Source organism: Melospiza melodia, chromosome 1, assembly GCF_035770615.1.
Source record: "Melospiza melodia melodia isolate bMelMel2 chromosome 1, bMelMel2.pri, whole genome shotgun sequence".
Lineage (NCBI taxonomy): Eukaryota > Metazoa > Chordata > Aves > Passeriformes > Passerellidae > Melospiza > Melospiza melodia.
In genome coordinates, this window is record NC_086194.1 from 47805332 (window position 1) to 47829901 (window position 24570).

Below are 24570 nucleotides of genomic sequence, written 5' to 3' on the forward strand. Positions count from 1 at the left end.
TGAAGCCCCTGACCTAAATAAGGTTAAGGATCTGGGCCACACAATTAGCACCCAATGCCAAGAAAGGAAAAGCTAAACTTGAGCCACCATTCCCCCCTTGGCCAGGGCTGCTCTGCATGGGGGGCTCTGTAGTCCTCTTGCATCCTTACGCTGTAAAGGCCATTCTTATGTGCAGACGTCTCCGAGCCTGGCACGCAGGGGTCCTCTGTGACTGAGGAGCTTTCAAAACTCCTTCCTGCATGTCATTGTGCAGCTAGGAGCTGGGATTGCTTCCAGCTCACTGAAGACACTCCGACATTGTTCCCTCCTAATCCCCTCCTTCTCCCAGAGCATGGTTTTTCGGAAGGCTAGCATGTTCCCTTGCTGGCTTTCCAGGCGGGAACACAAGCGGCGGTTCCTGGGAATAGCGTAACCCCGAATTAGCGATGAGCCAAGGCAGAGGGCGGCTGCATGGTGTGATGGTGGGATGAGCCCTTGGCTCTGTGCTGTGTGAGGGAGGATGCCTGGCTAGCCAGGCTGGCTTGTGGCTGGGCTCCATTTATCTGCTTGCTGGCTTGCCAACAAGAAGCACAAGTGTTTAGCAGTGGTGGGGATGGGTTTCAGCAGGAAGAAATGCCGTTCCCCCATCCCCCTTCTTGCAGCCATGCTGAGGTTGAATCACACCTGGTTTGCTGTTTCATTTGTGTGCTGGTAGCCTGGGGAAATAAAAGCAGGTTAATGGGACAGGGAGGAGGGTGCTTTCTACTGAAGTGGCTTTTTTTTTTCCCCAAACCCAGATACAAGCAGAGAAAGAGAGAGAACAAGGTAATGAATAAATAGAAATATTCAGATGTCTTTACAAGGGCATCTTTCAGTGCAGGGATTTGACCTTGGAGATTTGGATTGTGTAATTTATAAGATGGTGGCCTGAAGGTGCGGCTCCAAAAGACTTTGCACATCCCTCAAGGCATTCACCGGTCCAAAGGGAAAGAAGAGTAAAGGGGATTTATTCCAGCTAAGTTCTGTCACCTTTTCCTGCCTTCTAGCAGGTCAGGAGCTCAGGTGAAATTAGAACTTCTGGTACATCTGGCTGTGCTACTGTTCACTCTGCTGCTCCTTCTGATGTTATTAGCTGTGTGTATTTGGAGCACTGAAGGAGATATTTAAGGAGAGGGAAGCTGGGATTGAAGCTGGGGTTTTTTCAGGTTTTCTTCATATGATGAGAACCTGGAAACATCTATAGCCATGAGCACCAGCAAGTATGACTGGGATCCCTAAATTAATGGTGGATCTATGGTGGTCCTATCTATTCCCTAAATAGATGTTGGAGCCTCCTTTGCAGTGTCAGGCTCTAACTTTCAAGTTTTTCCTCTTAGGAATAATGAAAAATGGTGAAGATAGTTTCTGAAAAAATAGCAGAATTAACTTAGAGCTATACTTAACAACTTTGCAGGTCTGTTGTGATCTGTGGTCTCACACATTTTGCTTTCATCCCTCAGAGCAAGTCCTGTAGAAAAGGCTGTGTTCCTGGGAGACTGGACAGCTAAAGTGGGAGGTGGATAGTCAGTCAAATCCCACAATGATATGCATGATCTTAAATTGGATATTAGGAAAAATTTCTTTGCTGAAAGGGTTGTCAAGTATTGAAATAGGCTGCCAAGGGAAGGCGTTGAGTTGCCAGCCCTGGAGGTATTTAAAGGATGTGCAGATGTGGTGCTTAGGGGCAGTTTTAGTGATGGACTTGCTGCTGTCAGGTTAATGGTTGGAGCTGGTGATCTTGCAGGTCTCTTCCAGCCTAAACATTTCTCTGATTCTATGGGTTGCCACTGTGAGCTTTGGGTCACATCCTGGTGTGACGTAAAGGGCGCAGCCGTCGGAGACACATTGCTCCACCTCCTCCAGCTAACCTACATCCCTTTACCTCACATCCTGTAGACAGGATGGGTATTTCCCTTCTTGAAAGAGGGCTTTAAAGCATTATTGTGTTTCGGGATGGGGGTAGGGCAGAGAGGAAATCAAAAGCTCAGCATGCTGGCTTTGCTGACTTAGGAAATCAGATGGTTTGCCTTGTGAGGGATTTCTTCAGTGCAGAGCTGGTTGTGAAGTGGTGGTTTGTGGCAGTGTTGACTAATTCATGTTTTCCTGCCAGAGGAGGGGTAGAGTGATCCCAACAAAGTGTTGGTTCTGCCTCATGGTGTAACAAAACTCCCTTTGCACGCTGTCTTTGTATCTGTGCATGCACAAGTTGTCCCTGCTTGCTCATCTGAACAGGTTATCTCTCTGCTTCTGGCTGTGGTCAGCAAACTTCAGCTGGTGGGAGGTTTTTTAGTGACCCAGGCTCTGGGAAGAGCACCCTGCCATCCTTTTGAATGAAGGGAGTAGCATCACTGCTGAAGATCTGTTCCAGTGTTAGCTCAGCCTCTTCTGCCCATGCTGACTACTAAAATGTGTAATTTTTTTGCCTGAACTATTTGTGCTTTTCTCTGAAGAGGAGAAGGACAATTTAAAATTCTCCTTTCTGCTCCCTTCTTCTACCCCACTTTTCTGGGAAAGCTGTCCTTTGCATTTTCCTCTGTGCTTATATCACGAGACATGTAACGTATGTTGGGATCTCCTCCCGATGTCCTCCTAAAAGAGGAAGGCACGACTGCAGCCTCTGTAGCCTTTCTTCCCCAAGGGTACTGCTTCTTTCCTCATCCTTCCGTGTCTCTACATGGTCATTTGTACCTCTCTCCAAGTGAGACCACCCAGTCTTGTCATCATTGCCTTGCTGAGCATCCTTGGTAAGAGGTTGACTATGATCTATGGCGTCACCCAGAGACCCATCCTACCTCTTTGCTCCATTAAGGATCATTTTTATGTTTCCTCATGCTCCTGTCCCCAAGGATGGTGCTGCTTAATGGTGACCTTACTGAGATGCCAGAATTGCCATCTTGCAGTCAGCTTTTTTATTCAATGAAGTGACAGAATGCTGCTGTACCTGCTCTCTTTTCATCATCTGTGACATGGCCAGTCTTTTCCTGAATATTGGAGTTTCAGGCATTGGGGAAGCGGTTGTGATTTTCCTTACTGGGTTGTATGTATATGCCACAGCAGGGTTATCATTTGCTTAGTGTTTTATTGATTAGGCTAGTGAAGCTGGTGAGCCTCTAAGGGACCACAGGCAGTTCAGCTGTAGATAAAGATTCAGGGAGCCCCAAGTGCCTGATTGGCATTGTGTATGAGAGGAGCCAGCCTGGTGGGGCACTTCCCAGCTGCTGCTCCATGGACTCCCCTTCCTCAGGAGAACACGTGAATGTGGAGGCTTTCCTTCTGGGTATCCTGGCCACCTGGACTGCAAACCAACATCAGTCCCACTGAAGTGATTAATGTGTCTGGAAGCTTCAGTACTCTTAATGTGTGCTGCACATCTGCAAAAACCTGGAATGCTTAGCCAAGGTGAATGGAAAGGAGAAATGGCTTCTGCCTCCAAACCCCTTCTCCTTTCTGAGCCTTGAGTTATGGAGCAATAAACAGGAAAAGGAATGAAATCACCTTTTGATGCCGTGCAGGTATGCTAGAATTATGCCCTATTAAAAGTTCAGTAAACTCTATTAACCTTTCTTACACTGCTAGGACTTGCATAACATCAGGAACTTCTTTCCCTTACAGTAGTAGAGAGGCTGTGTCATGTGTGTGCTATTTTTCTCTTTTCTCTGTAAAGCAAAAAAGACATGCTGGTTTTGCTTAACCAAGGGAGATAAGAGAACTTCCTCTTATTCAGTCCTGTGGCAATGCAATCCCAACCCAATACTATCCAGCTGAATTTAACCATGTGGAGACAGCTGCCTTTGGCAATTTTTATTTTTATTAGTGAGAGGGAGTGAGAGTCAGTGTTTCCTCTCTTTCAGTGTGAATCCTAGTAACCCCTAAGATGTCTGGCTGGATCCCTGCCTGTGCAGGGTTATTTCAGTTCAGGCAGTGCACACTGCTGCAGCTTGTGGCAGGCTGCATCCACTCACAGGCAAAGCGCCTTAAATCTTTGCCCTGCACACACTGTGTAGCACAAATAAGAAGATGCTGAGAATCATGTGTTTAACAAAATCTCCTTTCCATGGCTCTTTGAAGAGCTTTAAAAAGATTTATTTTTTTTTTAAATCCCCAACAAGCTCACAGTCTTTTAAAATTAGAAGGATTCGGGATTTTACTTTTAAGTTTACCTGTACGCTCTCTAAAGAAAAACCTTTGGTGACAAAACTGACACAGCAGAATCGTGTTTATTGTCCACTGTTATGCATCTGGTAAAGCAGATATGACAAGTCCTCTTTTCTTTAGACCTTATATCTTTCCTTTTTTTCTTAGTGGATACTAGCAGGCTGGTTAAATAGAATTCCTCCATAGATGCAGTCCTCTGAAATTTATGTAATAGTCATTTCTACAACTTTTTATTGTAACTGGTTACATACCTGCATGCTGGCTGTGCACTGCAGCAGTTGTTACCGTTTGCAGACATCAGTGTTTATTGAGAGCTCTGAAATAAAATTAATGCCCCTTTACATCCTCCCAGCTTTTGTGATTTCTTAGGTGTTCTGCTTTTGGTTTGAGTTTTTATTTATTTTGGCTTCTTTTTAAAACAGCATATGGTCATGTAGGATTAAGCTGCAGCTGTTCAGTGTTTGGGGATTTATTTGATGCCCTTTGAGAAAGAAACAGACTTCTGTTGCTTAACAGGGCCTTGCTGAGAAGAAGACTGACACTTCCTGTTGCTCTCCTGGGCTTCTAAACTACCACTTGTCATCCACCAGGTTTTTCCTCTGCCTCCATAATTAATCCTCTGAAAACCAGGGCTTGCAATTTGTAATCAAGATTCTAGCTAGGAGCTATTTGACTGAACTGTGGGGGGCGACAGGGAGGAGGAAGGGGGGCTATGACAAAAATCAGAGGAATCATCCAAATAGTGAAGAGTAAATGCTGAAGTAGTGAATAATGCATTAATGCTGTCCTTAAGTGGGAAGTAGGAGCCCTGTACACAATATAATTAGCACTTATATAAATGTATGCATTCCTGCACTGTAAAATGCCTAAATGAGGAACTACAACATGAGGTGGTCTAAGTGGAGTAGACTGTGGCTGGGAACTGTAGCCACTCTGGGTCTGTCCCACCTCGTCTCTGACATGATGCTGGATGAGTGCACTCACTTCTCTGTGGCTTCAAGCACACTCTGATCTGTGAAGAAGAAGCAGCACATGTCCCTGAGATCTCCTGCTAGCTTCTTGTTACTCTTTCTCAGCACCCAGAGCTGATCCAGGTTAATCTGGGAGCTTCTTGTCTGCCAAGTAAATTGGCTTCACTTAACCAGCTGCTGAATACGGCTTGCTGAGCAGGAGTGGTGACTGCTCAGACCATGCTGTCTGCAGCTGCAGGAGACAGCCAGCCAGACTATGTCTTGGCTATTTGGGCCATCACTGCTTGCTGCCTCTGTAGAGCATGTGCAAGTCCACAGGGAATGGTGTATGGAGACATTAACTTGAAATTACCCAGGCAGGAGAGCTGCTGTGTGGTGGGAACATGCCATGGGGTGAGTTGTCTGGGTGGTCACCTCTGGCATTTGATCAGTCCTGCTGCCCAGTGAGGGAGATGGAGCCCTGCCATGGGGTCACCCCAGGAGGGTGGATGTGGCCAGCATGGTCCTGGTGCTGGGAGCAGGTGCCTGGGCAGTGCTGTTGTGTTTCAGCATGATGCTGCTCTGTCTGCCTTGTTCAGCTGTGCTGTACTATTCCTTATCAAATTCAGGGGCACTTGGAGACTGACACTAATTCTCATTTGTTTGCTTTTTATTTGTTTGAACACTCTGACAAATGCAGGGGTTCTGTTGGCTATAAAGTCATGACTCATGCTCTTGAAATTGTAGGAAGTGCTCTAGGAATTACATAGGGTTCTGGCTTCGTTGCTATTCTGCCCATTCACCTGGAGTTTCAGGAGGCTCCACTTTGATGGCATTCCTCTTGAGCTTCCACAGGACATGGCTTTTCCTTTGGACCAAGGGGAAACTGTGAGCTGTCATGCTTCTGTGCACAGACCTCTGCTTCAGGGAAACATTTACTAGGCAGGCTGCTGTGCACAGTGTTTGTGCAGACATTGACCAAAAGATCTGCCTTTGTAACAGTGCCAATTATCACAGGCAGTGTAAGCTTCTGTGTGTGTACACATATAACACTCTTGGTTTGAAACTTACTCTTCCACATACAAGTATTCCACAATTTAAAACTCCCAGTGATAACTTCCATCACAGAAACTTAAGATTTTTCCTCCTCTCTAGGAGAAATAGATCACTTTAATGAGGCTCCTTAACTGATGGAGTTTGTCCTGATCTCAAAGTCATAAGATACTAGAACAAAGAGGCTGCTGTGATAAGTGAATGTAAAGTAACTCAACTGTGCTGTTTGCTAAGCACATTATACAACAAGGGGAAAAACCTTCTGCTGTGCTTTATTCAAGGAAACTTTTAACATGGCACATTAATAAACCCAAGCCAGAAAAAATGCCACACAGTTTAGGACTGGGCAGGAGCTCAAATAAAGGATTAGTTGCCCTCCACCTACCTCATTCCTGGGGTGTGACTGATTTGACTGTGGTCTTGTCGTTGGTGAGACATCCCTTTTGTGTATCTTTTGGTCAAATATTTCACAACAGCATGTCATCTGCTGTGGAGGGCAGCTTCAATCTTGACAGCAGGCTGCAGCCCAGAGACCCTGGGAACCACCAGATGAGATGCTTACGTGGACAGAGGTGACATCCTGTTATGAGAGATGAGAGCAGCAGGGAAAGTGGAAAAACCCTTTGCCATCCTTACCATGTATCTTTAAAGAATCTGGTACAAGCTGCTGTTGGGGCAGGGGAAAGAAAAACATTACTTGACCCCTGTATCTGGTAAGATAAGCCTGTTCCTCTGTCAACAAAGACCGTTTGTGGCAGCAGATATTTGCCATGCAGGATAATTATCCTTTATGATGAGTAATAAGTTATTATGCTGTATAAGAGTGTGTAATTTGAGGGAGTGGCCACTGTAGCAGATGGTAGCCCTTGAATCCAGAAGATCCTGAAGAAACTCAGCTGTGTCACTGACCTTGTGAAGCTTGAATGGTAGCCCATAGCTCAGCACTGCAGGTAAGATAACCTGCCCTGCTTTACAAGTGGGCAATTGGTTGGTTTGGGATCTTTAAAACAGACATTAAAAGAAGCTTCCTCAGTCAGAAGCTGGTGCAGCACTGGAAGATGTTATCTCAAGGTCATGGTGTCTTAGTGTTTTAGAGGTTTTCAAGACTACAGCTGACCTCACAGTAGCCCCGCGTTGAGGACACTGCTGCATCAAATGGTCTCTTTTGACCAATGCTCCTGTGTTTGTGGCTCTGCAGTACTCTAGAGACAGGAACACAGGATTTGGTTAGTAGAAGTGTCTTCTCTTTGCCACACACAGTCTCAAGGAATTTTCTGAGATGCAGTGCAAAAAGTGAAAGGTAGCAGCCTGTAGAAATAGGCCATAGTCTGCCTGCCTGCATGTTTGCATTGCTTCCACTTTCTTTTTGCATGGTCTGTCCCTTCTGCTTGGTGTATGTCTGCCAGCAAACTGAGCAGAGGCTGGTTTGAGGACAGCTGTTGGCCGGGAGAGTGTCGACTCAGCCGGTTTTTCTGACTTTGAGAGCTGAGGACGGATTGCATTTGCTCCTGGATTAGAGTTACAGCTATGTGATGCATCCACGGGAGGTTTAAATCCCAACCTTTCCGTGGTACTCCGATACTCGGAGCACAGGCTATATGCAGTTGTGGCTTTTGGCTAACCAGAGGCTTAAGCTTCACATAACCCTCATCACACTTCAAAGTCATTACTGAAGTACAAAACAACTGGACTGATAGACCGTCTGCTCTGTTATTTGGGTTAAAGTTATATAAATGGCACTCCAAATGCCCCATAAGCTAAATTCCCTTTTCTAATGCAGTATCATGTGATGTTGTAGATGAAGCTGATAGGATACTTTTGTTAATTAGCTCTTGGAAAGAAGGCTTTTAACTTCTTACCCTTATTTGACAGGTAGTTTTCTTATCTAATTTGTGCTTTCTGTGGGCTCTTGCAGATGCAACCTCAGTATTGGGTGACTGTTGTTTTCTGGCTACAATATTCTTTGCATTTCTGGCAACGCAAGAGTGTAGTGTTACATCAGTGTAAACAAAATTCTTTATGGCTTAAGATCAACACCACTTGTAAATAGTAGTGAAGACTGACAGAAGGCTGAGATGTTTTCTGTGCCTTTTCTGACATTTAAAGGCTTGGGTGCATGCAAGATGGAGGAGTATCATCTTCACTGGTATGCAAAACTGTTTTTCTGCCTTTGCTGCCTCTGGCCTGCTCCTCTTCACAGTTTTCCATTTCTTCACTTTTTGTTTTGGACTGTGCAATTGACCTCTGTTTTAGGAGGGTGAGTATTCATGTTCATTCAAAGCTTGGGTGCTCTGTTTTCAGTAACCTTTGCGTGGGCTAGCTGAGTGACAGTTTTGAGGAATTCTCATCTATTGTGACCTTTCCTTCACCATCTGGGATAGATGCTGTAAGGAGAGCACCCCAGTTGTTGGCGGTGGGTCCTGACGCCATTCCTGTGTGTGGAGCAGCAGATGGCTGTGCTGACTGACGCTGCACTGTGTTGACATGCAGACTCGATAGCGTTAGGCTAGGCCTGCTCTGGAGACTTTTGTTGGAGGCATAATGCATGAGTGTTATCCTGTTAAACCCACACTTTCCCCCCTCTCACGGCAACAAGATCTCAGTCACCTTGACAAGTCTTTGGATGCCTGCCCCTTGCCCTCGCAGAGCACTGGTGTCAAGGTCTTGTCACCAGCTTCCCAAGCTCCACTCTAGGAATACAGGTGGGCTGGCTTTTGGCCGCAGAGTGGGAAGTCCCTAAAACATACGGGCTGTCTGCTAATGCAGTTTCTGCTTTGTTTCCCACCTGTTATAATGATGCACTTCATTTTAGCCTTTTTGTCAAAATGTCCTTGAATTTGTGAGACAAGATAAGCTGCTCATGAAAGAGCCATGGAGAAAAGTGCTTGACCAAAGCACTGCTCTTGGTTTCTCCTTTTCCCTCATCACAGCGCCTCTCAGTAATTTTGTAGGGTCTCTTGGAGCATTTCTTATGTACATTCTTATGTTTTAATATCCAGTGTTCAGTGTCTTCCACCACTTAAACAATTCCATTTTGGCATGAAGTCTTCTGCAAAAAATGCGCATATGAAATGCACAATGGCTGTGGCGCTTTGCCAGCCTCTTCGAGGTAGGAGCCAGCTCTTGAGGGTCAATCTCTTTCTTAAGAGTGTGCTGTAAAAAACTGCAGAGTTCTGTATCCAGATTCAGCCAGGAAGCTTCAATACTCTTTGCACAACATCAGGATAAATCTTAGTGGCGCTCAGGTGTTACCAGCTGATCGTAGTTGTACTGCCATAAGGCTGCACCATTGCTCTCGAGCAAGTATTTTGCAAAGCAAACTGCCTTTCACTGTGTAAACTCATTTCTCTGAGATGAGGCTGTGCATGTATAGCAAAGTAATACTGCCTTAGGTTTCTGAGGCTGAATAAAGGGCCATGACGAGCTTTCACATGACAGCTTGATGGCATATGGTTCACGTACCTAGCGGAGAAAGGGATGTGGGCTGTTTCAAATCACATTTTATTTTGCAGGGACACAGAAGCATATTTTTCAAGTAGAATCCCAATTAACCACTTTGCATCCCAAGGCCCCATAATTTTGCTGGAAGCTTTGTAATTCATGGCAGAACGGTAATGTGGTGGTGTGCCCTTTCCAAGCATATCCATTTATTTAACTAGAGACTACTCAGTTTTTCCACTGCTGCAGTAGGGCAGGATTGGGTGGGAAAAGGTGCTGTTTCTGGAACTAGGAGACTCTACTCCAGCAAGGAATGATTCAGAAAATCCAGAAAAAGAGCCAAATGCCAGAGACTACGTACACTATAACATAATGCCTATATTTGGAAGCTGTAAGTCACCTTTGATTTTTATGACCTTCTAAATTTTTGTTTTCAGTGTTGATCCTCCTCCCTTATTGGACAGATTTGAATAATTCAGTGCAAGTTAAATAAGCTGTTCATGTCCAGTTTAATGACTCAGAAGAAATCAATGTTGCCACAGACACAACATTCTCTGTGAGTCTTTCTCTTCCTGCAGAATTATAAGGAAAAAAGGCATCTTTTGAAAAATTAAAAAATAAAATCCTGTGACTGTGGACATTATATGGAGGATTTTGCCCAACTTCAAAACAACTGAGCATAAGGTGAACTGGTTTGGACGAAGGCATTATTGTTCTTAGCTAAATATAATAAGAAATTAAATACTGAGGAGGAAAAGCGCATTTTATCATTATATGAATTAAAAGGCAACTCCCCCCCCCCTTTTGTTTTTAATGCAGGGAACTGAGTTTGGTTTGCTGTCTGTCAGAAGGGAGTTGCAACAACTGGTGTAATTTTTTGTGCGTAAATTTAACACACATACACACAGACACACCACTTGCAGTAGTACTCTCTTCTGTTGCCTGAATTATCATGTAGTGAAGTGTTTGTCACAGGAGCAATCAGTGGAGGTGGAGGTGGTGACAAAGAAGCCTGCTGGACTGTCACCCTGAGTTTTGAATCATTTTGGGAGTTCAGCTGCATTGCCACTGTATGTAATTGGTTCCTGGTAGTATTTATGCATGAACAAGATTGCTGTGTTTAGTATAATTTAATATAGGTATTTGATTTACTGTTTCTTTATTCATTAGGTTACTATTTTGTAGTCATTATGTTCCTGGCAGTCTCAGGCCTTTTGTGGTTTCATCTCATGCATTTGGGAATTTGGGACATATTTTCAGCTGCCTAGTCTATTTTAAACTCTTTTAAAATTAAAAAAAAAAATCAACAAATAATGGGTTAGAACAGATTGATCCTTTTGAGCCATTTGCCTAATTAACCTTTGCCTCTCAGGAATCAGCTTTGATTCTGTTCAATCAAGTGCAATGTATCCCAGCCCTTAATAACCAGCATTTCTTCTGAGGACCTTGGAAGTCTTCCCTGACTTTTACTTTTCTAACTGCTGCCACTCTCTTGGCATTGCACCAGTTTGCAGAGACCAAATTGGAGAAGGACAGAAAAGAGTAATAACAGGATATCAAGAGAAAAGGCCATAGGATGGCCTCTAACTTAATCAAGTGTTTCTGAAAAGTACAGTTAGCACAGTGCTTGAGACTTCAAGGTACTCTGCACCTCAAATGCAGATTTATGAACCTACTAATGAAAGAAAGAACAGTATTTACATGTGCATTGCATGCACCCAAAGGATGACCCTTCTGGCACTTCCTCTAGTGTTAAAGTTTGAGGGAATCTTCTCAGAGACTTTATACAGGTAGAAAGTCTCTTCCCCCCTGTCTTCTCCCCCCTCACGTGAAAAAAGGAAACAATTAGGCTCAAGATCTGATCCTCTGTGTGGAGAAAGAGGTAAATGGGAGTCTTCCCAGTTGCTCCTAAATTACTCTCTGATAGAACCTCCCAGAATTTGCACAAGTGTCTGATAAAGCATCACTGCCTCACAACTCAGGAGACACCTTTTCTGGGTAGATGGATAAGGGTGATGTTTCTTTAGCCTCGCAGAGATTCTCTGGGTTTTGAGCAGCTCCCCTCTTAATTTTGCTGAGTGCTCTGCTTACTGATTTAGTGGAAGTCTGTATGCACAGCAGCATGGATTTCATCCATTTGGAAATAGCTTGGGTTGGGTGTTTCCAAGGAGGTGGTCAAGAAGGCTTCCAGGTTTCATCATACATGATCATTCACGTGTTTCCTGCAGTTGGTTGTGGTTTGGGTCATTGTGAGAATGTTGTATTCCCTTCCAGAAGTCTAGGAAGAAGGTTGCTGTTCTTGCAGCCTTTTTGGTTTTTCTCTCATGCCTTGGGAATGCACAATGCTCAGAGTTTATGAATCATCATTCTGTCCCTGCAATGATACAGCTGCACTGAAACCACAGCATCACATGAACATAAATCAGATACTCAGTGCAAAGTTCATAGGTCCTGCAAAGGGATGGCTTTGCTGCAAATTTGGGGCAGAGAACAGCACAAGGAGAGCATCCCTGAATCCAGGGCACCACTGAAATAGGAAAAGAAAGAAATTAACTATTTCAATTGCCTCCTGCCTTGTAATGCTGCTGTTCTCCCCCTTCAACTCTCAGTAGTAACCATCCATAATTCATGTTTTCCTTCTTCTAGTTCCGTTACAGTTTCCTTTCTCCCTGTGACAAATACTTCAATCCCTCACATAATGTAATAGGATCCGTGAATGCAAACGTCAGGGTGGGAGTGTTTGTGTGGCCTGCACTGCATTGCCAATTTGCTTGATGGATTTTGGCTTCTCTGCTCCTTCCATTTACTCCTGGTTCCCTTTCCAACTGCAGTGCCTTGATCTGCTTTTTGGTTTCAGACCATGCTGCAGGCAAATCAGCAATGACTAGACTTTGAAGAGTATCTGCTTTCATCCCAATGAGGGAGCTGCAAAAAAAGTAGCCTAAATAAATTCACCTATTTTATAGTTGTGTATATATATGAATGTTTTAAAAATTATATATAACATGTATATGATCTGTTTTATGTGTATCTATAGTATAGATAAATATAAATACATTTAATATGTAGGAAATGCAGCTCCCTGCAGCTCCCAGATTTTATCATTATTTCTTCTTACTGTGGATACATTTTTTCCTGAGAATCTTCCAACATATTTTGTTGTGTCATTAGCTGGCAGTTAGTCCCAAAGCAATATGGCATGGTATTCCCATCCAAGCCCTTAAGCTGACTTCAGAAACTCTCTGGTGGCTTCCAGCAGCCGTTAAGATGTGGCACTGGACACAGTTTTTCCTTCCATTTAAGGAGTGATTGAGAAGATGCAGATGCTTTTATTGGAAAAGGAGAAACTGGGGATTTTTTCCTCATCCAACTTCACAGGGGTAGATGAAGGAAGTATACGAGGCTGAAAGTCATTGAGCATGCTTTTCTTTCCTCCTTCTGCTTTTGTTTTTATGGGGGTGTGAGTAAACAGGGTCTTGGGAGGAAATGACTACTTTGTAAATGGGATATGCCAGCAAAAATAAGATGTATTTTTACAGTGCATGCATTGATGAAAGCCTTAAAAGTTGCTCCTTCACTGTGAAGGCATCCCACTTAGGTGACCCATTGCCCAGGTCAGCGTGGGCAGCCCCAAAAACTGAGTGCCACAGATCCCTTTGCAGCCCCAGCGTGCTCAGACTTGCTCCCCATCATCTCACTGTGTTAAACTTAGTCTGCTAGGTGCTCTTGGTGCGAGCCTGTTCTTTGACCTACCCTTGTGCAAGGTATTCATCACAGGGGCAGGTAGAGTCGGGAAGAGAAGCCTGGGTCCCATCAGTCATTAGCAACAAGGTCCAGCAGCAGGTTTATATTTAAAACAAACAGCCAAACGGCAAAAAAAAAAAAAAAAAAAGAAACCAAAAAACCCCCCAAACCCACCCCTTCTATACACACCACTCCCCCCCACATCTCCTCACACCTGTTTAAGCCACAAGGATCTGCAAGATCTGTGTTTATCTGTGTTTGCCACTTTTGGGCTGTTAGCTTTCCCTGCTCTCCATCTATTTCTCTAAGCATCTAACTATGCTTAAAACAATCAGAAAAGAGTTAATCACAGCCCTTAACCTCAGGCTGTTGACAGCTGGGGCAGCAGGCACCACCACAGCCCTCACAGGGAACACATACATGCATGGGGTGCTTCCCCATCCTTATTGTTACTCGCCCCATCATCCAGCAATGCCAAAGGAAAAACAGGGACTGTGAATGGTGATGAGTGTGCCCTTTCAACAGCACAAGTGGAGATTAAGGTGAGGAATGGGGAGAGCAGGCAGCTGATGGAGAGTGCTCCCTCCCAGGTACCATTAGCACAGCTCAGCTGCGTTTTTTTTCTTTTTTTAGTCCAACTCTCACATTTCATGCCCATCTCTTAGAGCAGAATAGATTTAGGAGCAAGGCCAGTTTGGATAGGTTTGCAGATACAATTTTGACATACAAATTTGGTGGCCCAAGTGGTTTTGTCCTGTTCTTTTTGTTAGCTAACTAACACATATGTGTCTGTCAGTAAACACTTCAGTTACATGCATTCATGCTCTACTCTTAGATATATAAGTGTTCCCTAAAACTTCACCATGGGCCATAATATGTTTGTGGGATCTTATCTCAAGAGCAAAGAGGAAGAGTATGTAAACTAGAGGAATGGGAGAAAGGAATTATTTTATGTTGCTCAAAATGGTTTGGGATTGAGTGGTTTTTGCATGGGCTATTTATAATAATGTCTGTGAGTAGCTGAAGCAAGATTTGGTGCAGCTGTATGCTGAAGAAGGCGACAGAAAAGCAAGAGAAGGCAAATGGCATTTCTCAATGTTGTTAACTTTAGGCTTATGCACTGGCTGATAGAAGGCACCAGAGATTTAGAAAAACTCAGGCCTCGAGCAAAGGTATGTAATTGAGCTTTTGTAGGGCACCATACTGAGGCCAAGTGTTCATTTAAACACTTCACTGAGTCTCTGATTGCTGAACTTAATGCTTCACATTTTCCTCACTTTCTCCTCTTTTCCCTTTCCTCAAAATTACCAGCTCCATGCTGTGCTCAGCTCAGCAGAAATAGGTCACTGTGCTCACTGATGCTCTGCTCTGGGGACCCTCTCTCTTGACAGTGGCGGCCAGGTGACCTGTGTCTGTAATGGCTGCAGCTCTAGTTCTGTGCAGGGGTGGTCCAGAAATGGACTGTAACTCTAAAAACCTTCCTACCCCTTCAAACTGATTTTGGAGGAAGCAGCTTCTCTTCCTCAGGTAAAGACCTGAGGTGCATTCTGCATGGATGGAGCTGGGATCTGCCTTGTGCAGCAGTCTCAGACCATGCCTTGCTGCAGAGCCATAGGTTCACTGGTTTGCAGGCAAATGCCCCTCTAGTGGTTCTTAGGAGAGCCCCAACATTCCCCACTGCAAGAGCAGATGGGATTTTGTGGGCAATGTGAATTCAAGCTGGGAAGTGAAGCTCAATGCAAATTAAATGTGGTCCTGATGGCTCAGGATGAACAGGAAGCCATCAGCAGGCAAGGGACCTATCTGCAAGTTTGCAGCGTTGCAAAAGAATGCCAGAATGACTTAAATTACTCCTGGGCATGTGGGATTAAAAAGAGAAACCCAATGCTACTTGTTTTTGAGTAGGAAGACTTTGAGGAAAGGATTGCAATGATACCCTGAGGTGTAGAAATGTGTTGAAGCTGTAGGCATTTGCTCAGCACTGTGACTAATCTTCTGGAAACCAAAAGGAATTCCCTTAGAGGAGAATGCCGTGCGTCACCCATGGCCAAAAAAAGAGGGAGTCATGTTTCCTTGACAGCACATCATGTTTGCATATTTTCAGTGCTGGAGGAGAGTCCTTCATCCTGATCACTGCATGTTTTCAAGTATTTTCAGTGTGCCTGGGGTGCCAGGATATTAATTTCAATAGCTTTGTTTAAATAGATCGTGTAAGTAATTCAGTCAGTGAGTATTTATAATAGGGTTTCGTATTCAAGCAGAGGCATTTTCAGTATAGTTACTCATATTACAGCTTCTTAACCAGTACATTTTAAAGCTGGGAAGTTAGAGCAGACTCTCCAGGAGCCATAAGGTTTCTTTGGGAAATATGACTTTTCTACAACGTTTTTCATGAGTTAGTAGTTGCACAACATGGTTGAGGATGAAAGAAATAATGCCAAGGATATACATAAATAGAGTAGTACTTCAGTGTTGTATTGTGGACTGCAAGAGCTTGGGCTTCAGTTTTGGCTTTTGGTAACTATTTGCATTTCATTTGAGTTTTTCTTAATTGGAGAATTCCTCCCCCTCTTTTTCCCCAGTTACTGTCTGTATTCACATCTCCTTTGAAATTCTTGTTGAATCAAAAAGCTACAAACAGCAAATGAATTTATGAGCTGCTCTCAGTGGTTATAAGATTGCTGATGTAGTGCCTAAATAAGCACCTGAAATCTTTTTGAAGCATCAAATGCCCAAAGCAGCAGCCTTGGAAGAAGCTGCATTTCCAAGCTGACATTGCATCGAAGTAGCACGTACTAATGTTGCGTGAAACTGCTGGAAGAAATAGCAGTAAATAGCTGGTTATCAAGAGCAATTTTCCAGGCTGTAATGCAATGGACAGAGAGAGTGTCTGTGATGGTGCTTTAAGGAAAGAAGGATCTTGCAGCTGATTCTTGTGTTTGCAGATTCCTTTTGACCAAGAAAAAATACCTGAGGTATTTTCAGGTGTTACCTGAGGAGAAAAGAGTAGAGTACTGGGCAAACATTGATTTTTTAATTTGTAACACCAGAGGAAGTCTTTTTCTCTCCAGGAATCAAACCAATGTTGCTGCAAATCATGCAGCAGCTTTGAATTGAGATTTGATTCTGACCCTGCATGTGCGGTATCTCTGCAAGAGGTAAACCCTTTGTATGGTTTCTTCACCTTGAACAAGGGTACAGCATCTCCATAATATAACGAAATAAAGTAAAAAGATTCCTGCGTCCTGTTTCCTTACTTGCTTTTCTGTGACTGGATACTTTAAAAAAAATATATACATAGCAGTTGAAAAAGTTCTTGTGGGGCTTTACAGGTGTAAATGGGAAGGAAGGTAGGTTTTTACAGTGAGATGATGATTTTTAATGAAAGTGGTACTTGCTTTTAGGGCAGTCTACATCTTTCTTCTGTAGCTATTGAGTGTCACATAACTCACATATAACATTCTAGAAATAAATCAGTCAAATGGTAGAGGCATCCACAGCCTTGACTGATTTGATTAAGTAATCAGAAAGTCTAGCTTCAAAAAGAAAAAGACAAGAGTAATTTGCATACCCCCAACCCATGTATGCATAGACTTGAAGCCGCCTTTGCAGCAGCCTGGTGAGCACCCTGAGTGCATCCCTGTGTGTGTTAGCCTACCTCCCTCTCAGCTGTCCAGTGTATTTCTCAAATGCACTGCAACAGAGGTGAGTAATTCAAAATGAGGCGATTCCCGAATTCAGAGGGAGGTCTTGACTGTGCCTGTATTGTTCCTGCCTGGGTTATTGTTCTCCAAGGTGCATCAGCTAGGGCTGCTTCTGAGTTGGACACAGCACTGAGGTGATTTTTAATGGAACTGCCTTCTTTGCTTGCTGCCCGGCCCATTTTTATTTTGCATGCTGGCTGAATTGCAAGGAAAATTATGTTTACAAATACCTTGTATTGGTTTTGTACTTTCCCTAGCTGCCTTCCAGTTCAGCTGAATTTGTGTGTGTGCAGCCTAGTGTGTTCACCAAACAGTAACACCAAATCACACGTCCCCTGCTACCACAGTGGTTGGGCTTTAATGGAACACCTTTTTCATTTTTCTGATTATCCCACTGTTTTCTGAACCATCTCCACCCTCTTTGTCTTAGTAATAATAGTCTCTGCAGACTAGAAATTCATTGTCTGTGGCTATTTTATAATTCATATGGTATAGGCTTTTTATGATACCTTGAAGACACTGAAAGCTAGAAGTCCATTAAAGTGAAAGCACATTGGTGCTTAGGGATTAGGCTGTGAATACCTGCAGTGGGAAGCCATAGAAAGACAGGACTAAAACTATGCTTTGCCAGCTGCTCTTGCAGGATGGATGTATATAATTAGCATATGAGGTGTCAGTGGATGCTCAAGAATTATGCAGTATTGCTCTGAGGATTTGAAAGGCTAATAAAACTTTTTGTATTATATCCTTTGGCAGGCTTCTGTGTTGACTATTCACACCCTCTTGAATATAAGCTTTTAACTATACTGGCTTTTTACTGTGTCTGTGTGCAGGGTGGTGAGAGTAATTTAAACAATATTTATATGCATCATTTAATTCTTCTGTTGCCATAAAAATGTTTTTGTAACCCCGGGTAAAGGAAATTATCCTCTGGAGTTCAAGGATAATATATTAAGTGACTGGGTTTAAGACTGGGTAAGGGAAGTGAGCCTGTGCAGTTGCAAGACAGGTGTAGAATCCTGTTTGAGTGAATCTCATAACCTTGCTGAAGTGAATGAAATTCAGGGTGCAGGATTTAGCCCCTAGAGGTAAACCTAGAAAAGATTCAGTAGGTGAAGAAATTTGGGATTGATTAACAAAGGGCATTATAAGAATAATAATTGAGGATTACCTTTCTACCCTAACTTTAAATGGTGGTGCACATTTTCCTCATCTCTCCCTCAAATTTCTTCCCCCTCTGAGCTGGGTTGTCTTAATTCCTGCACCTCATATGTAATATGGTGAATCCCTGGGAATGGTTTTTTGGGATTGATAGAAACCTGTTGACACCGAGGAACAAAGTTGACTACAACTGATAGAAATGTCTGGAATAATTTTCTGTGTTTGTCATTCAGAAGATCCTTTGGTGTTAATTTGGGATATTGCAATAGTAATGATTGATGCAGTTTGTCAGGCAAATTCAGATATGCTTGTAACTTAGAAACCAAAAAATCTGCTTGTGACAGCTAATTCAAGGCAAACAAAGTGTCACTGTTTCTCTTGCTTTGTTTTGTTTCATCATGAGCATTTCTTGTATTTCTTTTTTCAAGAGATAGGATAAAAACAGTGCTGCAGTTCTGCTGTTTCTTCCATTTCTGCAATGCTTGCAGTAGAGTGATTAATTCTTTTTTTCTCTCTGTTTTTTCTTACAGTATCAAGCTTTTGGCTGTGCAGGAGCTGGCTGACAGAGAAGCATTGGAAAAGGTATTTAAAAATACATCTAATGCAATTATTATAACAGATTTAAGCTCTTAAAGCCCTCTGTGTTAGTTGTTCTTCCTAACTTCATGGAATACCATGCTGCATAGAATAGGATGTTTTCCTAGCTACATAGTGCATGAAGGCAGAGGGTCAATGTTTTGTCTGAGCTGACTGCGTGCTTTTGGTGTTTTCTGATTTTACAGCAAGCTCGGGGTAAGCAATGCTTAATAATAATCAGTAACTGATAAATCCAGTGTTGCTCTTCATCCAAGGGTGTTGCAAGCACAGCAGGCTCAGGTCAGATAAGTGGAAGAAATTCTTTACTGTGGGGGTGAGAAGGCACTTGAACAGGTCCCTCAGGGCTGTGGATGCCTCATTCCTAGAAGTGTTCAAGGCCAGGCTGGATGGGGCTCTGAGCTACCTGGTCTGGTGAAAGGTGTCCCTCCCATGGCATGAGGGTTGGATGATGATGATGATGATGATCTTTTAAGGTCCCTTCCAACCCAAACTGTCCTATGATGGCCTGCTTCTGGATGAAGAACCAAATTTCTTTCTGCTTTATGATTCTTCTGGCCTGGCAAGTAGGACTGGACTCCCAGTGCCCATACTGGGACCAGTGGCTCACCCTCACTTTCTACACCAACAACTTCACCTCAAGAGCAAGGAGCCAGCTGTGAGGCAGCATGAGAGACCTTTTAGCATGCAAAGAAAACAAGTGGATTCTGAGCCCCGTTGGAAAAACTGCTGTCCTAGAGCAGGCATTGAGCTGATCCTGATCCAAGCAGCCCCTCTGTACCTCTGAGTAGTGTGGAAAGGCTCAGGGAGGAAGGAGCAACCCTTCTCCTGCCTTGGACACATCCTTGTCTGTGTGAGGGAGGATGTCCTGCAGTGCTGTGCTCGGGCTGCTTCTGCTGGGTACTCTAGAAACAATGAGTAAAGATAGAGCAGCTGGGGGCTTCAGCCTAGTGCTTTGCCACTGACTGGACATGCATTTCACCAAGATCCTTCATACACCCCAGTTAATTCACACAGGGCTGTGGTCATTGCTGGGTCCCCAGGGTGAAGGAGGAATTGAGAATCTGACTCCATGTTCTTAGAAGGCCAATTTATTATTTTATGATATTATCTTATATTAAACAGTGTTGTACTAAAGCTATACTAAAGAATAGAGAAAGGATTCTTACAGAAGGCTTAACAAGATACTAATGAAAAACTTGTGACTGACTCCTCAGAGTTCGATACAGCCTGACCGTGATTGATCACTAAGTAAAAGCAATTCACATGTTGGATAAATAATCTCCAACCCCATTTCAAAGCAGCAAAACATGGAGAAGCAAATGAGATAATTATTGTTTTCATTTTTCTTGGAGGCTTCTCAGCTTCCCAGGAGAAGAAATCCTGGCAAAGGGATTTTTTCAGAAAATATGACAGTGACATGGAGCATCTCTTCACTGGTGTTTGTCAACTCTGATTTTGACTTGAAGAGGTAGATTTTGATAAAAGGCAGTAACACAGGACTACGCATGAGACATTGTCATTTTTCACACATGAACAAGACACGGTTCTCAACCTCTCATTGTGGAAATCAGGTTGATCTTAGCAAATTTTCATTGTTTGCAGCAGTTGGATCCTCTGGCTCCTCATACCCTGTACACCCTTCCCACCTTTCCAGCAGACCTGTACTTCCCTTTGGCCCAATGCCTCCAAAAACATGGCCTGGCAAGGTTAAGTGATCTCAGCCTGGTGGGAATGGCAGTTTGAGGCATTGTCTGAAGCGCTGCAGGAAGTTCTTCAGAAAGGCTCAGCCTCAGAAAAATGATCTTTCTAAATTGAGCTCTCTGAATATTTGATATCTGCTTTCATACAATGCCAAGCTTAAAGAATTTACAAGGCCAGTTTAGCCCTATGGAAAATAACAGGCTTGAATTATGTAAGTTCAAAGAAATTTGCTGTCTTTATTTTTTAATACAGGAGGGGAAAGAAGCCCACAGAATAGAACAAAATCCCTTGTCCAGCCTGCTTGCAGAGTCAGGTTTTGAGAACACTGTGCTTTGTTTTGTATTTGTAAGTCATTATTTATCAGCATTACACTGCAGGAATACAGAATATTATTAAATGATAATATTTTCATATTTATTCTAAAATGGGTTTTTCTGGTTTTCAAAGGGAAGTTTCTTTTAAAGTAGCTATGGACATGATAACTTAAAACTGTTTTTCCTGTAGGACACTTTCCAGTCTGTCGTAGATGGTTTTGAACTTTGGAAACTTTCTTGTTTCTAAAATTTGCTGCTCAGTTTTGAAAGTGTTCTTATATATTTTTGACACTTGCATGGAATCCCGGAGTGAGCAGCAGCCCCCTGCTGAACAGACTTAGGGGCTGCAGATAAGCTCCATGAAATCAAACCACGTTGAAATTGGATGCATGTGCAGCAAGTCTCTGGAGAACCAGGGCCTCGAGGCAGTGCCATAAAATTATTCTGGCCATGAATAACACAGGCAGACTGCGAGGGGAGGCACATGAAGCCAGTGGACTGTTGGAGCAGGCTGGGAGAACTTGCTTGAACTGTTGGGGTGTTGCTTGCTGGAAAAGGATTTTGTGCTGTTCTGTCTTAGGTACTCAAGTGTCTTTAAATGTTTCTTCCACCTTGACTATTGAAAATGAACTAAACAAATGGAGTCTTTGCATGACGTAAAGCTTCTCACAGTGTGGTGAGAAGCTTTATGTCATGCAAAGACTCCATTTGTTTAATTTCCTAAACCCAAAGGTTTTGGCAAATTGGGCCAAAATGGCCCTTTAAGCCCAAGATCTACCACACTGGTGGCATTAATGCCTTGTGTTGCCAAAACAGGAGGCATGATTGCCAGGGTTTAATTACAGCCTCTCCAGGACTGGGACAAGCTGGACTGACCCTTGGATGCTGTTCATGAGCTGGTTTGTTTGCTGGTTTGTTTTTCTGGGGTGCTGCAGTCTCCTGCAAGCACCACAGACAGGGTGCTGCTTGTGGAGCTGAGCCCCAGCACCACACTTACTGCTCCTAGGAGGAATGGGAAAATAATAATTTATTTCAGTGAACCAGGTCACATAAGAAGAACAAGAGCCTTTACCTGGAGAAAATTCTGTGTCAGAGGTGGGTTTGTGTTTGTTTTGGCCACAGTCTGTCAGATCCATGCCGGCACAGGCTCCATGTGAGTGGTCTTGCAGGCAGTTTAAAACCAAGCCTGTGCTTACCTGTATTTTGTCCTACCTTGAGCCTTCAAATCAATGTGTTTGCTTCCCCCTGCCCCCTTGCTGAGCTTGCCCTGCTGCTGTGGGATTGTGTTACTTGCGTGCCTTCCCTTCAGCAGTGCTGCTGGCATTTGCCGAGGGCAGGGAGGAACACGGATGGCCAGGTGCCATGGGAGGGCTTCCAGCCATGCCAGCCTCGTCCCCACAAGGGTTCAAGGCTGCTCAGGCTTTAGGAAGAAGTATCACAGGCACTCAGGCTTGTTGGTGCCGAGTCCTGTATGGAACATCTCTTCCTCTTCCAGAAGCACAGCGCGGGGAGACGCTCCCAGCGGCACTCTTGCCCCAGTGTGTGTTTGAGTACTTTACTTTATCTAATTTTGGCAAGTCCTTAATTGCAGAAGAAGAATTCTACTTGCCAAATGTTAATTGTATTTATTTGGGGAAGGGGAAAAAATAATTCTCCCAAGGAACATGCTGTTTTTATAGTTTAAAAATAAATCTGTGTAAGTAATTAGGTTGAACTGCCTGGCCAGGTGACTTTTCTCATTGGTTACTGTTTTAGCATTTAAACTCATAGCCCATTTCAATAGGCAAGCATCTACACCAAAGCAATTGTTCTCACTAGTGCTTGATGCCAGTAAGTTATGCAGGAAGAGTCATCCATCTTACAAGAAAAATAAAAATATTCTTTGCATTCTAAGCATTTCCTCCTGCATCTTTCAAGTGTTAACAGGGGCTCTTGAGTTCATTTCTGCTTCAGAGGTGGGTTATAGAGGAAAAGAAATAATTTGTACAATTCAATAATCCCCTGACAGTTTTTTAAAAGGTAAGCCTGCTTTGTGAGCAAGCAACAGTAACCCATTATTTTCCTACTTGTGTATTAAAATGTAAATGAATTTGCTGTTACTCAAGATGACAAAGGACTGTTCACTTGACTCCACAGAGAAGTTTGTTGGCTTCCCATCTAGGAAATGCAAATCATGTGATTCTGATCTGGAGTTTGTAAATGTGGAATTCACTTGCAAAGTGATGATTGTTCTGCCTGGAGTTGGAAGAGATCTACTTAGACTGCTATGAGACACACTAGGTGGGCCGAAGGATAATAGGAATTGGGGTGAGAATTTTGATTTTGTTAAGGGATGATGTTCTTGAAGTTGACAATGAATTGCAGCTTGAAAATCAGTGTCAGTTACACAAGTTTCACCATTAAGGTCTGCCTATAAGAATGACTGCTAATTTATGTGAGCTATGTCCAAGAGGTCAGTGAAAAGAAAGTGAAAAGAGCAAAACAATTATCAGTCTCCTTGCACTGTCTGTGTGGGGATTTTCACCTTCACTGGAGAAGTTTTGGAGGTCACAAATCAAGAGGGATTGAAAGTCTTTCACCTGGTGCTGCTGAAGCACAGAATGAATTCTCTGGAGGGCAAGCAGCCATGCACATTCTCAACACAGGAAGGGCTCTCTTCTGTCTGCTGGTCTAACCTTACTTGGTCATCCATCAGGAATTTCTGCTGGAGATGATAGAATGAGAAAATTCTGATCAGCCTTCTCCTCCAGGTAGATTCCCCCCACACCATCTAAAGAGCCATTTCTCTTTCTTCATATTTACCTTGTTGCATTAAATGGAAAACAGCTCTGTAAACAGACAGTGTCTATAATCTGTGCTCATTTTTGGCTTTTCCCACCTCCATGAGCAGTCCTATTGTCTTCCACGATATGGAATCAGTTTCCTGGATTTCCTCGCCCATAGGAAAGACCAGATGTCTGTATCTGGGAAATATTCGCTAAATTCAGCCCCTTCCCATCACACAGAATTTTCACACTGTGCATGAGGAAGCAGTGAAGCACAACTGAGGTGGTACTGAGAAAGTGGCATTATTTTACTAGAAGAAATTTTACATGCCTGCCATTGATCAGAAAGTGGCTTCTGTGTGAGGGGAAATTCAGTGACTGCTGTTGCACAGTTTTACAGGGCAAGATGAGGCAAAAAGGGGGTGCTTGTTTACTTTTAGCAGCATTGCTCTGCTGGTGCAATTTCAGCTGCAGTCAAAAAGAGGTTTGTAAAATGCTGAGCTGCCCTGTGTGCTCTCTGCTGCAGCCGCCTTCTTTTTACACAGCACATGGAGAATTTTAACTAAAAATTTGCTTTTGTTTTCTTGATCCAGTGTACTGTTTCCTCCAGATATTATCAGAACATAAAAAGTATGACGTCAATTGAGGTTCCAGAATTTCCAGTATGAAATGCATCTGCTGGAGGTTTTTATTTATCTTTTGTCTGCTTTTGAGTAGATTGAGCCAGATCAGTGTTTAATCATGATTAAGCCCATTGTAATCTCTGTTCTTTATAAAATCCCTCTCTGAGCAGAGCAGGTTGTTTATTTGTGAAAGGTTATCCCTAGGAGCTTTTTGGTGTTTGAAAGAGAGGTGCTGGTTTTCATTTGCAAGGGTAAGCATAGGCACATCGCATCTTGCTTGCATGGATATAAATGTGGTTGTGTGTGCATTTGATGTGATGATTTATTTTTTTTTTAATGTAGCCCAG

General features: G+C 43.3%; 1 protein-coding gene across 1 annotated transcript in view; it reads left to right on the forward strand.

Annotated features, from left to right (window-relative positions):
- EEPD1 (endonuclease/exonuclease/phosphatase family domain containing 1) overlaps nucleotides 1–24570 on the forward strand; it is a 62778-nt gene that overhangs the window by 14183 nt on the left and 24025 nt on the right. The window contains exon 2 of the mRNA XM_063156950.1: nucleotides 18754–18805. Coding sequence (XP_063013020.1) covers nucleotides 18754–18805 — 52 coding nt within the window. The remainder of the gene's footprint in view (nucleotides 1–18753; nucleotides 18806–24570) is intronic.